The sequence below is a fragment of the Artibeus jamaicensis genome, unplaced genomic scaffold, assembly GCF_021234435.1.
Source record: "Artibeus jamaicensis isolate MK-2021 breed Jamaican fruit bat unplaced genomic scaffold, CSHL_Jam_final contig_465, whole genome shotgun sequence".
Classification (NCBI taxonomy): domain Eukaryota; kingdom Metazoa; phylum Chordata; class Mammalia; order Chiroptera; family Phyllostomidae; genus Artibeus; species Artibeus jamaicensis.
The window spans coordinates 35,921,593-35,936,682 of NW_026521843.1; the positions used below are offsets into that span (position 1 = coordinate 35,921,593).

The 15,090-nt window shown below is 37.6% G+C and overlaps 2 protein-coding genes across 12 annotated transcripts in view; one reads left to right on the top strand and one right to left on the bottom strand.

Annotated features, from left to right (window-relative positions):
• The first annotated feature begins 3,271 nt into the window (after nt 1-3,271).
• On the top strand, nt 3,272-4,970 carry LOC119034683 (prolyl-tRNA synthetase associated domain-containing protein 1). The gene is made up of 2 exons (XM_037125784.2): nt 3,272-3,442; nt 4,450-4,970. Exons 1-2 carry the CDS (start codon nt 3,308-3,310, stop codon nt 4,882-4,884), a joined length of 570 nt encoding a protein of 189 aa, XP_036981679.2. The 5' UTR covers nt 3,272-3,307; the 3' UTR covers nt 4,885-4,970.
• A 1,389-nt stretch (nt 4,971-6,359) lies between these two features.
• The window catches only part of CCDC88A (coiled-coil domain containing 88A), a 139,658-nt gene continuing 130,927 nt past the window's right edge, over nt 6,360-15,090 (bottom strand). For 7 of the 11 annotated variants that reach the window (XM_037125758.2, XM_037125761.2, XM_037125760.2 and 4 more), the window contains one exon: nt 13,140-14,936. In XM_037125758.2, the coding sequence (XP_036981653.2) occupies nt 13,947-14,936 (990 nt within the window). In that variant the 3' untranslated portion in view covers nt 13,140-13,946. Of the gene's footprint in view, nt 10,541-11,043; nt 11,144-13,139; nt 14,937-15,090 lie in introns of those variants that run through there. The other 4 variants (XM_037125765.2, XM_037125766.2, XM_037125762.2 and 1 more) reach the window with 2 other exon arrangements.

A 15,090-nucleotide genomic window follows, 5' to 3' on the forward strand; every position in this document is an offset into this window, starting at 1 on the left:
ATATATTTATGGTTCAAGACAGGGCATTCACACGAGAAGATTATTGTTGTGTTGGCTATTGTTGGCTTTTATTACACAAGCTAAGAAAAAAGAGATCGGTGCTTCTGACTAAATAGTTAGGTACTGCATAAAAAAAAAACTCTTACAGTACTGGTTAAAAATCGCTAGGTTAGGGTGATGGAGGTGGCAAAAAGGAATGGATTTGAGAAACACCTGTGATGTATTAGCTATGGGGAGGGAGGTGATGGTGGGAAGTGGAGGTAGGGCTGGGGAGGGGATTCGTGCCTTGCACAGCTGATGGATGGCAGTTCAATCCCCAAAAGATCTCTAGGTCAGAACACCCAGTTACACCAGAAAATGTGCTAGATGTCACTGCCACTTTTACCTCTTTTCATTCTCCCTTTGTAGCTGTCATGGAGATCCTACCCTAGGTTAATGTTTTCCTACTTTTGGACAAATTTACATTGCTTAGATTCAATCAAATTCCAATTCTTTCCCCTGTCTACTCTCAGGTCACTGCAGTTGGATTCGGATAATCTCGAAAGTCTTCAAATATTTAAGGACAATCATTTTGGATATGTCTTATCTTCAAATGTGTGATCTTTGCTCTTCTTTGCTTTCTACTTTCATTCTTAGAGGGAAACTTAGTGGGAAAAAGTGAGCCACACTACACTCTACATGCCAAAGTAAATTTTAAATTAATTAATGAATCGAGTATTCAAAAAAAAAAATAGGTTGAACGTGAAAGCCATTAACATTCATTCAGTGGCTATGTGAGCCAAGACATAAACAAAGCTAATTCACAAGTGGGGAAAGGAAATAATAAACATGGAAAAAATGTTCCAAATAAGCCTTTCCCCCTTGTCTATGTTTTCTAAACCCTCTGTAATGTAGTATGTTTGCTGTGGTGGTGACCTCTTTCTCGAGGTCCCCCCGGTGCCACGGACATGCATGAGTGAATAAATATGGCCAAGACAAGATGAGATCTTTTGGGGGATGGAGGAGTGGGCTGTGGCCATTTTCTCAGGGGAGACAGAGGCCAGCACCTGCCAGTTTCTCCGAGGAGAAAAAGGCCTCAAGCACCTTTCTCCAAGGCTTTTTATTGGGTTGTAATACACAGGAATACAGGGCAGCAAGGATCAAACAGTAGATAATATTTCAAAGAAATCTGAGTTTCAGAGTTTGAGACAGTGTCTGTCAGGAAGAGAGTTGCAGAAACTTTGGAAGACATACCCATTTCCTCTTGGACCCTTATCATATGAATGAAAGCACTCTCAGCAGAGCAGATTTCACAGGTTTATCATCAAGCCTTTGTGATGCCAGATTTTTCCTAGGGCACGCTCTGGCCAGGCAAGGAGCTGCACCTCTCCCCATCAGGTATCCAGGCTTAAGTGGATTAGAGCCAGGAAGCACTTCTCCTGGAGACCACGGGGACTCGGGCTTTGTCAAAGCTGGAGGGGGTGGGGGTGAGAGTCCATTGCTCTTTGCTGCAGTCCCCGAGTCCTTCCATGAAGGCCTCCCAGATGATCGAATCTGGCTTAGGTTGCCCCCCGCTGTGAGGGGTCTTACCTGTCATTGACTTCCGACCAAGCTCTGGGGGCAGGGAGAGGAAGTGAGGCAGCGTTTGCTACCAGAGACAGGCTTTGTCTCCTGTGGCTGGCATTCCAGAGGTCATCCCTTGCCCTTAGCCACAAGGGGTAGAGATACAATTCCTAAAATCAGGCAGAGCAGTCTACAACAGTTTGCTTTTTTTAAAAAAGATTTTATTTATTTATTTTTAGAGAGGGAAAAGGAAGGAGAGGAAGGAGAGAGAAATATCAGTGCATGGCCACCTCTCCTGCACCCCCTACTGGGACCTAGTCCACAATCCAGGCATGTGCCCTGACTGGGAATTGAACCAATGACCCTCTGGTTCACAGTCCAGTGCTCAACCCACTGAGCCACACCAGCTAGGACAGTAACTTAGTATGTTTGCTTTTGGTTTTGACTTCAATTTAGGTGACCGTCGGTATTAAGTAGCCTGTTGTTGGTTCTATAATCAGACATCAAAGAATTAAATGAAACAAAAATTAGAAGGGAAACATAGTTTTAAGAGGCGGGTTAAGCGGAGAAGTTTTATAATTGAGCTATCCAAGGCCAATTCTGAGTGAAATTGTAAAGTTGGCTCTAATTTACTTCTCTTTTGCAGTTTCCTCCTCGGCTATTATGCTGGTGTTTTCTGAAGAGGCCTCCTTCTCCAGGCCCTCAATTTGCAGCCCAGAAATGACCTAGATTTATTCACAATAGATTTGAATGTCTCAAAGAATATCTACGTTTATCTGGGATTTGAGGCTTAATCTAAATTCATAAATGAAACCCTAACATGAAAATTCAGGCCTCATTCAAGGGGTGAGGGAGGGTTTTGAAGGATAGTGGAAAACACCCCACCAGGAGGTAGGCAAACCGCTGCTGGAAAAGTTGAGTCCCGGTTGCCACAGCTAATTATTCATAGATGAAGAGCAACAAAAGTTAACTTTCAGAAAAGGTAAGATGTAAAATTATAATTTAAAAATTATAAGTTGAGAAGTCTTAAAAGGATGGGGATTTTGGCACCCTCCCCTCTCCGGTGCTAGTTATCCAGCTCAGGGAGTTCCCCACCCCGTGAAACCCGAGACGGGTCCTACACAGAGGACAAGCAAAAACCCGAAAAGGCAGGCCACTGCATATCGGTAGATGACAGGTTTAGTAGGCAAGGGAACTTACTTAGACGGCTTACCGTGGGTGGCTGCAAGACGAAATCTCCATTCTTATTCTTGGGTTTATACAGAGGCCTTAACACGGTTCAGTCACCTATACTGACTAGGTGGTCTTAGTACTTTCTCAAGGTCGCCCCCTTCAGGTGGTTCCCAGTATCGAAACAGTGGGCGGGCTGGAGTTCCGAGGGTGGGGAAGTGGATGAGGAGCCTCTGATTGCTCCGCTTCAGCTCTGGGTCTGTAGGAGGTTAGGTCCTCTCCGTGACCAGCTTCAACACTCCTTAGACTGAACGTCGTTACTAGGTCACATTCTACTGAAATGGCAGCTATGTTGGGTATAGGAACCAGAAGCGGGGTTAGGGAAGGCTACGAGAACGAAGGCACCTCCCTCCTGTGGGACACCAGGTAAGCAACCCTGCAGGCTCTGCAAGGTCGTCTCTGTGGACAGTTTTCGGGGACCTGCAGGGAGAGGCGCACCAGGACGGCGCCGCCCACCTCGGGACCGCACCGGCCTCGGGGTTCCGGCGGCGGCCTGAGTCCCTCCCTCCCGGCACTTCCGACTCAACCTCCAGGGATGCCAGGCACTTCCTCCCACACAGCCCCTTCCCCCGGCCACGGCAGCCAGATGGCCGGCACGGAGTTGCGTGCGGCTCTCCAGCAGCGGCTGGACGCCCTCGGCATCCGCACGGAGGTCGTAGAGCATCCGGAGGTGAAGGCGCTCGCGTAGAGACAGCGGGGCAGGGGCGGGGAGGCGGGTCAGTGGTAGTGGGCGCCGCCGCGGGGTCCATCCGGCGGGGCCGCAAAAACGTCGGTTCTAGAGCTTTTCCCCGGTTGCAGTGCGGAACGGACTCGACGGGAACATCGGAAGCCTCTCTCTCGATTTGGGATTACGATGTTATTGGAAGAAAATTTGTGCTCTTTAAACGGGTGTGGGTTGTTGGTCAGTGTGTCGTCCACTTTACGTGTAGCTAAAATAAGTTACCAAGCAGTGGACCGTCTCTGCAATGGCTACGGAGTACCAGGCCGCATGCACACAGCAGGGCACCAAGTTTAGGGAGTTTATTTTTTTACGGAGAGGGAAAGGAAGAAAATCAGAGACGTGAGAGAGGCACGTAGATTGGCTGCCTCTCGCATGCCCTCAACCAGGGACTTGGCCTACAACCCTGGAACGTGCCCTGGCGGGGACCCAACAGCGAGCGACCTTTTGGTTTGGGGGACGTTCCCCAAACCAGTTAGGGCGGAAGTTTGGTATTTTAAACCTGATTAGATGTGCAAATGTCTCACGAGACCAATTGTAACTTGAGAGTTGCAGGGACATAGTTTTTACCTAAGACTTAAATAACTAATGGTAATAGCTAAATATGGTAATCGTCAAAGGGTAGAGAAGTCCATTAGAAGTCTTACTCACCTTTACAGATTTAACGTCAAAGTTATATTGTTTTCTGTGATCTTCCCTCTACATATCCTCCTTCTTTACCTGTGTATATTTCCAGCTTTCTGATGTTTAGTGCAGGGTCTCCTAGTGCCCTCACTATAGTTATGTATTTGTAGATTGGAGGTTGTCACCTGACCTGGATGTAATTATAACACTAAGGAGTCTGGGCTTTTATAAACTTTCAGTACCGAAAGTTTGAAGAAAAAACAAAAAGCATTTTAATATAAGCATGCAATGTGCATACACGCAATATTATTTTAAATTTGTGTGATATTTTACAGGTGTTTACAGTTGAAGAAATGATGCCTCATATCCAGCATTTGAAAGGAGCACACAGTAAGAATTTGTTTCTTAAAGACAAAAGGAAGAAAGGCTATTGGCTGGTGACAGTTCTTCATGACAGAGAAATTAATTTAAATGATCTTGCCAAGCAGTTAGGTGTTGGGAGTGGAAATCTGCGGTTTGCTGATGAAACGGCCATGCTAGAAAAACTAAAAGTTGGCCAAGGCTGTGCCACACCCTTGGCACTATTTTGTGATCATGGAGATGTGAAATTTGTTCTGGATTCTGCTTTTTTGGAAGGCGGACATGAAAAGGTGTACTTTCATCCAATGACCAATGCTGCAACCATGGGATTGAGCCCTGAAGACTTTCTTACATTTGTGAAGAAGACAGGACATGATCCCATACTACTAACTTTTGATAAAAACAACTAATTGGGCTAATGTTTAGAAAACATTTCTGAAAGCTGTGTTTCTTATTTGTAATTTGTGAAAAGCATTAAAAGTAGTAAGAATATTTAGCACCTTGCTTTGGTGGCTACTTAAGTCATTTTAGGAGGGATATTTTATTTTAAAGCTGTTTTTTTAAAAGATCTATTGAGGTAGTGTTAGCTCAGATAACCCTGGCCCCATCCTCCATTCCCTATAACTCATTACAGAAATGCCTTCAAAAATTAAGAGCAACATCAAAACTAAGATTCGTTAACTAAGATGAACTACTCTGCATCTTCGTTAGGGTGTTTATTGTGCTGGAAAAAAGCAAGGGGCAGAAATATAAAATTATGCATATGATAGTGTACATAGAGGGAAAATTAAAAGGAATATAATATATTAAATTGTGAAAAATGGTTATCTATGGGGAATGAAAATTAAGGAATTTAAAACTCCCCTGCAAGATTAATTAAAATAAACAAGGGCAAGGGCTAATTATTTTCATCACTGGGTGTTTTTAGTCACCCAGTGATTAAGAATTTCACCCAGTGATGGGTGACTTTCGGTGAAAAAATAAGCTAACTTTTAATAAAAGTACATCTTTAGAAAATTTTAATCTGGAAAAACACTCAACTTAGGGATGGGAAATATTGCAATAATTATACCACTAAAATTATATTTTAAAAATTGATAGCAGAATATACACAAGCCATAAGAAGGATCTGTTTAGTCTTTGTTCAAAGGTTGGAAATGTGAACATTAACTTTCTTCTCTCAAAGATATATTGAATTTTGCTTATCCCCTCTTCATTATGGCAAATGAAAAGTGTAAGATCCCAGGATTATGTATTGTCAGTTGTCACATAAAGGTGTTTCGGAAATAGAGTGAGTAAAACTGACTTTTTTTTCACCTCACTTAAATTCAGACAAAACCCCTTCTCAGTAGAGGGTGTGATGAAGGCAGACTACAAACTAGTCTACAGGTCCTGTCATGAAAATTCTCATTTTCCTCTAGTACAGTCAAGTGGGATATTCATTAATATAACCATATCTTCTTAAGTTTGATCACTCAAAAAACTCCACCTGGTAGAGATGTATTTAATTTATACCAATTTGTGTTACTAAAAGGTAAAGTAAAACTTGTCATTTCTTGATATGATTAGAAACTACAAGTCTATTCATGGCAGAGTTTTTTAAAATTTATTTTTAGAGAGGGAAAGGGAGGGAAGGAGAGGGAGAAACATTATTGTGTGGTTGCCTCATGCGCCGGTGCCCCGGGACCTGGCTCGCACGCAACCCCCGCATGTGCCCTGATGGAATCAAACCAGCGACCCTTTCCTTCGCAGGCCAGCACTCGATCCACTGAGCCACACCAGCCAGGGCTCATAGCAGAATTTTTTACAAGATGTAGAATGTATTTAAGCAATGTGGAATTAGTAAGAAACACTTTCCATAAATGGATAAACCTATTCTGAGTTGCCATGCTGGTTTCTACCTACTCTGTACTGTATCTTTAAGGTTGCTTTACATATAAAATGAAGGTTTAATGAATAGAATCAAAGACACTGAGGACCTCAGATAAGTGGTGTAACTTCTCTTCCCCACCTTATGATAGAAAAAAGCAAAGAATGACCTGCAAGGACACCGGTCTGTTTGCCGCCTGTAATATTTTGCCTCCAAGGGCTAAGTGAAAATGAAATGGTGATTTGTACAATCTATTAATGCACTGGGCTGGCCAAAAAAGTCTGTTTAATTTTTTCCAGTAAAATAAAAGACACATTTTTCATTTTCACCAGTAACTTTATTGATTTGGATATTTTGAGTATGTTGGCTAGCTCCCTCATGGTAGAAGGATTAAGTTCTCAAGGTCTTGATTTGATCATTACCTACCCGTGGAACATAATCAGTGAGAAGTCTTCAACACAAAACTTTGCAAATCACTTTTGACATGTTCTATCAGTTGTGCACCTTTTTGCATTTCAGTTATTTTTTTACCTTTCTTGAAATAATAAAGCACAATATACCAAAAATGTCGCATATTTTTCCATCCTCAATATTAAAATGGCTATACAAAAAACCAATTTTGATAAGTTTTTTTTAATGCACACTGATATGACAGCTGTCACAATACAACATAACAAAACTGTTCTGAAAAAAAATAAAAGACAACTAAGCACTACTAGAACCATGTTATGGAAAAAACCAAACAGACTTTTTGGCCAACTGATAGATACTCTTCTCATTTTCCCAAAAATCTCTAATAACTATGCTAAAATGATTAGGATAGGATAATCTAAACAACCTTATGAGTTATGTGTGAAAATAGGTTTTCCAGGACAAAGAGAAAGAACAATACCTGGCTAAATTATATTTTATAATTTTAAAATGATTACTAACCACTTATAAAAATTGCCTTTGTTTTATTTCTTTGTATCAGTTTGATAAGTGAATGTTAAACCAACCTAATTTAAAAAAGTAAAGTTAAACACTAAAATGATAAATGATGAATGCTTTTAAAAAGATAAACAATGGTGTATCTTTTGTTATAAACTGGATTTCTGTGGCTGATATTAGGTATTGCCAAGTAATAAACATTTTGCTATTCAAATCTCTCAGTAGCAGTACTTTTAAAGGAAATGTTACAACTTTTATATTATTTGATTTGGTATTTAATAACAGTTATAAGTACAATGGCAAACACTAAAAGAGAACCCTTAGGAGAAAAGAAAAAGACAATTTATAATCAGGTTTTGTTAAGAGAATTATAAGTGCAACTTTATCCATAAGCATTCCTTTTTAAGGCATTTTCATTGTCCAAATATTTCAACAAGTACATCACAGTTTATATTATAAAATGGGCTCCTTCTGTATTATTAATTCAAGGCTTAAATAAAAAACACGTCTTAGGACTAAGGGTAGCAGAAAAGAAAAACAAAAAATTCACCACTTTTCTCATAAGTAACTTAAAATACAAGCCATTTAGCACACATTATTACTCACTGAAATTCCAGATTTGGTACAATATCTTTTTCACTTCCTGACATAAACTGTTAAGACAGTGCAGGCTGCAATATTTCATTTGTGAGGTGGCTGCAATTCTGTAACATGCACAGTGACTTTTCAATAGGCTCTTACCATGCCTTGCATGAAAGGTGCTACAATACAAACCTGTTTCGTGAACTCTTTGGTAACCACCAGCTCAGAAACTTGGACCAAACATTTCCACTGAAGCTCTTACCCTGTATTTTCAATTCTTCAGGTTTTTTTTTTTAGGCGGGGAGGGAGTAGGTAGGTGGGGCAGGGATTAGGTATAGATTTAGAATAGATAATTAAAGCATGTCAGGGCCCAGTCAGAAAGACCCTGGTTTGTTTCTAGTTGTCCATACCATTTTGTCTGGCAGTAGTTTAAGGAAAAAGAGTGACTTCCTCTAAGTTTACTTCCGGTGGTATCTTTCGGAGGACGTAAAATACTCATGTGGTTATTTTCTAGTCCTTTCTTGAAATGTTATGAAAAGGGGGGTGAATATAATTGAGAATATTCCTGCTTTTGCAGTCTCAAGTGTTCCCTTGGTTGCTGCTTTACCTGGCTCTCAGGGGCAGCCTACCCACACGGGGTACTTTATAGGCTGCCGTTAGCATTTTCTCCTTGAAGAAACAATATGCTGCTTATGTCAGAGGTTCTGGGCAGGTCAAGCTGTGATCATTCACCCTCACGGGGCCACCTCCTACTCATTAATTTCAGCTTTCAGTAATTGTCCTGGGATGTGTCCTAGTTGTGCAAATTAGAAGCTAGTTAATATGAATCTAAGTTACCCACTTACTGTATTTTAGCTAAAACATAATTTCTATATTTCCATTTATCCACCTAAAAAGGAATTTACATTTTTTACATGCAAGTGTCTCTAGGCTGCCATGATGCCCATTATTGATTTGATACTTGAATCTAGGGAGTCATGATGGAGAGAGATTTTTCAAAGTCTACAGAATAGGTTAAATATGTCTGTCGTGTAACATTTGTATTTTAGTAAGAATCCTTTGTATTTACATTACATAGCACCTTTCATCCAAGAGTTTAAAAGTGATTTAACTTTACAGCATTATTCGGTGGCAAAACCTAAGGTAATGGTGGTATTTAAGTTAGCAAGTCCAAGTTTGCTAATTTCCTTTTAATCTAGTCAACAATACATCTGTCTTTTCTTCATTAATGGTCTTTCTGAAAGTAGACTTTGAACACAACATTGCTACTGACCTACCAAAATAAAAAGATACATAAATGATAAAGAGGGGAGGAGGAGGAGGAGGGGGTGGGGCAGAGAGAGGAAAGGAGAGGGAGAATACATTTCTCATGGCAGCTAGGTTGGTGATGAAACACACAGTTCATGAGCCCACACCGGAATATGGAATTACTCCAAAAAGTTTTTAGAGCTGGTAATGAGCCTCAGAAGCACACTGTTAAAATAAAAAACACAGCGTCTTTCTCATTTTACACCTTTAAGATCCTGGTATTTATGTTAAATAATGAATTTGCATTAACCAGTATCAATGAATATTTTTGATTTCATAAGAAAATAAAACTGATATAAAATTGAAACTACAAAAAAACTGATGTTTCCCTGGGTTAAATTAACTAAATCTACTTTTTTGTGCTTCTTTCAAATGTTCAAGGTAACAAATGTATACAAATATTTCAAAAGTACCAATAATAGTTAACAACTTTAATGTAATATTATAAAGAAAACAAAAAATCTTATTAATAAGTGATAGCCTTAATAATAAATGAGTTCCTGGCAAAATGCAGATCATAGTGTTATTTACATTACTTTTGCCATAAGAAAATGTCTTAAGTAACAGTCAGCTCTCAAGTTAAAAAAACACACATACATGACCCAATACTAAAGAAGGGAAATGAATTAAAATACGACAGCTTTGTCTTAGGAATGCCATTTGCTGGAAAATCACCTTACTAAAAAAAGTTTCAGAAAAACAACTTGGATTCACATGTGAATGTTTAGTGTTGCTTACTGGGGAATATGGATAGATTATTACTGTAATTTTTAATAACTCTTATCATTATGGATTTTTCAGATTTAACTTATAAACCAAATTTCTTTTTCAGTGCATCAAAATAATTGGGCTAAAAAAAAGAATACCAACACATGCAGTCTGCTAACCAAATAAGGCTCTGGCATGCCAAAACAATGTTCTCAATCTTAATATATAGTACATTCCACAACATACTACAGCATTTAATTTAGATTTACACAACTAAATATAAATGACTAGATTTCAGCTAATATTAGAAGCATTAAGCAAACATGGATAAATTCATAAACAAATGATGAAAGAAGTAGGTTGTTCTTGGAGTACTTCTTGAAACCTCAAAACACTTGATCCTTAGCGAGAGAACATCCTTTATTCAGTAGATCTTACAAGTACAATGTATAGTAAGTCCTAAAACCTTCTAAAAATTTTGGCAGTTGACTCCAGTAGTGCTCCTTGATTCAAGGAAGGAATGAAGGTTTGTATTTCTTGCCTGCTCTAGTCACGCAGGATTGTATAAAGTCTCCTTAAAGATTTTAAAAAATGATTTCTATAGTTGGGTGGCTTGTTACTTCAGAAATAAAGGCTTCATACTGAGAAAATGAAGGACACTTTTCTCTCTGTATTTAGTTGAAAGGTAGAAAGAAGAAAGAAAATATAAGAAAAGCTTGAAGATGAGAGATATAAAATACAGAGTAGCCACTACAAGAACAGCATGCACCAGATATTTCTATAGAATGAGAATGACAGAAAGTCAAAGACATGTTTTCTTTAAGTGGCACTTAGTTTATCCTCAATTACCAAGAACACTATGCCAAAGCTGTAGTCCTACCACAACAAAGAAAAGCCTTCAAACAAAAAAAAAAGAAATTCCTAGAAGATTACTCACTACTAAAATTAAATTTAAATTGAGGGGAAAATTAATTCTGAAAATTTGCTTCCTGTCTGACAAAAAAAAAATTACAGCAATCAAATAATCTTGCTTTACAAGTAGGACAGAAGTCATGAATGAAGCAAGCAATATTTACATCTGTTAATGCAATATGCACTTGTTCTTATACTTAATGCGGTTAGTTTGTATAAATGAGACTAATCTCATTTACATTTGGAGTAAGAAACTCACCACTTGGCCCACATGGCATGTAGTGGGTAATACAATTAGGAGCTTTGTTGCTCCCTAGACCTGCTTTTTGAATTTCTGTTTTCTTGTACTTTGTCCACATCTGCAGGAAAAAAGCATTTCATGTTATTTAATCAAAGGTTAAACATGATACAATTCATGAAGATAAGAAACTAATTAAGTAGAGCAAAGTGAAGGAATCTAACTCTGGGGAAATTCTGATAGACATCTCATTACTCAAAGACTGATTTTTGTATTTTTAAAAGCTATAAATAATATGCTGTTTTATATTAGATAGGTTTACTTATTATGTTTATTTATTAAATGGTCACATAGTTATCCAGTAAAAAGTAATCTTGCATGCAGTGGCGGAAACATCTACAATGAAAATGACTATTAGTTACTAAGAATCCTAGGCTTGCGGCTTATTTTGCAGGCAAATAACATACCTACTTACATTGTTACAGCTAAAATTGCTTTGGTCAAAAGGGACCCAGTGCTTAGCAGTGTCAGTTTGCAATGTCACACAAATAATATGGGTATAATTTCTAGAATTCTGGGCCAGGAATATAAACTGTAGAGTTTCATCCAAAATTAGGGTACCGAATGTCATATAGTTTTTCAAATAATCCTTTGTGAAGCCAATGGCTATTTATGGAGATGTCTTAGGACTAAAACATGCAACTACTCAATTGAGGACGAGTTGCTTTATTTTTGTTAAAAATTTTCTTTACTGGGGGCATTTTGTAAGATTTCACTTATAGAAATTATGGCTATATAGTGTTTTGAGATACTTTCATGACTGCATAGCTTGTGACAGTTTCTGGATGAAGTTATTCTTATATAATCATTAAGACGCATGGACATAGTATATATCTGTCATACATGCACAGTGGGTATGTTCTTTTTGAAAATATGCTGTTACATATGTAACTCTAGCCATTTCAGTTGGAATACTTCTTTACTGTAAGCATAATTTTGTAAAAGTCAGTTTTTAATACAGCACATGATTTTTCAATGCTTTATATTGAGAAATTTAGCATTTTAAATTTAAGGTATATGTCCAGATTTATAATAAAGATTTGAAATAGTTGAGAACTAAAATTTGACTCTAGTCAAAAAGAAATAATTATTACATTTGCATTATACATGGTCTCCATCTAATCTATTACACCTGTATTTACCATTAAGTTTTATTACGAGGTTATGAAAAAAAAAAGGGAACACTAAAACATTTGAAATGTTAGGACTATGAATCAAATGACAATAAAAGACTGATATATTCATGCAGAAATATATTCGGTGGTACTAAAAAATATAAAAATTTTCTGGTTACCTGCTCTAGCACTACTTTTAGTAAGAGCTGCCTATGAGAAAAGTATGATCAAAGATATAAAGGGGCCTACTTCCTGAAATGATCTCATGTAAGTACAAGAGGATGGCTTAATTTACAAAGGATACAAATTTCATTCAGCAAAGGCTCTCTACAGACTGTTTTCTTTGGTCCAATTAATAACATTAATATAAAACACATAATAAATAATAATTTCCTTCCTCTTTAGAAAGTTACATTTCAAAGCATTCCTTTCAAATGCCAGGCTATCATCAAAAATATTGAGGCTGAATCAAAACAGCACAATATTCCAGAGACAGAGCAAAGATATACTCATCCAGAGATAAGTGAATCAGAGTTATGAATTTTTATTTATTTTTATTTTACTCTTAGAAATTCAAGTTTAGTTGGTTCTGCTTTAACAGTGCAAGATAATTTTAAAGTTTAAGACACCAGAGTCCAAGTTAGCAAATATTACCTCTATCTTAGATGGTTATTTTTTAGCTAAGAGTCATATTTATTCTTAGTTCTAAAATTTGTTCTACTAAAAACAAAACATCTATTTGTTTAAATGGTTACAAATCCTAATATTTTAACACAATATGCTCATTTTAGAAAATTCTATATTAAGGACAAACATATAATTTAATAGTCACTTATAGAATTATAGAAGTAACAATCTTCACCACTTTGTAAACTTCCTATTCTTTTTGAACAGAGGTAAAAATGCAAATTTCCAACACATTGCATATGACTGGTTTATTTCTCTTTGACTACATATTAAAAAAGAATGGGAAAAACTGCATTAACTGATTCCAATTAAAAAAGTAATCTTGAAAGAAGATGAAGAAAAGTGCAGAAAAGAAATAGAATATATACAAATGCTCCTGGTCACTGTGTAAGTCACATTTAAACTTGATGGGGTTTTTAAGAATGACACTAACATTATGAGAATTAACAATGTTTTAAATCTGAACAATTCTAAAAATATATGCAGAAGTTAATATTTGCTATGTAAAATACTGGGTTATACTTGTCTTTGAAAATAAAACTGGACAGAAGGCAATAACTAAGTGGCAAAAGAAAGTGACGTCTTTTACATATTTTCCTATACATGTGCAATATGTATTGCACATTCTAGAAATAAAAAATGAATGAGAGAAAGGGAGGTAAAGGAAGAAAAAGGGGTGAAGGGAAAAAATGAGCATTCTTTTCAGGAAGCAACAAAAGTAAATATGAGTCAGAAATGCTTTCTTGGTAATAAGAGCATGCAACTAACGTGCTTCTAAAAGTAACAGTCTTTTATCAGGTGACAAGAAATGTGAAAGAGGAGCAGGTATTGTTAAGGTTTTTAAAGTCATGCAGAAAATGTACAACACAGTATTTCATGCAGGCTTTGGTGTGGTTACACATTCACATCCATATACAAGCCATCATATACAGCCAAACACTGCACAACAGGAAAATAAAAATATGAATCTAGCCAAATACTTTTCAACAGCAGCTCTTCAAGACAGATTAGAGAAGCAGAGTGCCTATCAAATGACACCAGTATTATACTGTGCAGTTCTGATCATACACAACCATATTCATACCAAACAGTTTGATTATCCTCAGAAACCAACAATGCAGCTTCTGTGTCATCAGGACAGAGGCATGCAGAAGTGATAAGAACATTGCTATCTAAAGAAGACTGCGTGTTACTGTTACTAGGGTTCTGATGATCAGAAAACTGTTTGTTATCTTTCTGTGTAGCTTTATCGAAAGAGGCGGAAGCCTGGTCAGTTACTCTGGTGACTGGCCTGGGAGGTAACCCACTTATGTTACTAACTAACTCTGTGTTCAGGGATAAAAATGGCTGAGCTGGATGAGCCACAGTAAATGATTCTAGGCTATCTTTAGCTGATATTCTAAATGTATCATTAGATATATTAATAGTGGTAAAAGATTGGCTTAGAAAATGTGACTTTTCTGACAAGTTTCTAGCCTGGACAAGAGGCTCAGGCACTTCCGTAACTAAACCAATTTGTGAATGAGAACCTACAGAATGTGTTGGGCTGTGAAGTGTATGGGAGGACCACTGGTGTAAAGGGTACTCACTAGATGCGGCAGTGATGTTGCTATCAGCAGTAGCTGGTGATGAATCAACTGACATAGGTAGTCTACTGTCCTTGGTCAAAAAATCATGGATGCTTGTCCTTCGAGTAGTTCCTTCGGCAGTAGAGATCACACTGCTTGCACGAGGTAAAGTGGCGTAAGGATTACTAGCTTTTGATTGTCGTGACAAAGAAGATTCTTTCACTAATTTTATCTTTCCTTGAGTACTCGGTGTAGGTTTTCCTGAAGAGCTAATAAAGTAGGTATCTTCACTCCTTTGAGGAACAGGTCTCACACATTGTTCGGGCTTAGTTGTCCGTCTATCACAGAAATCTCCTGGGGCTTTTCCACTTACTGACCTGGCCAGACCACAGCTAACTGGTTTGCTTTTTCCCAAAAAGTCAGAAGAGACAGACAAACTTTTCATTACTTCATCTAAAAGATTCTCCTGACTTGAGGACTTTATCTGTTAAAAAACAAAGCAGATTAATGAATAGCAGCCATGCTTTTACTTTCCTGATATATTAGATTGTATAATATAAAGTTGCTAGTATTTCTAAACACTCCTTTACTAAAATGAAAGTTCTAAAGTTCAGCCATAGATATATAACTTGTAATGC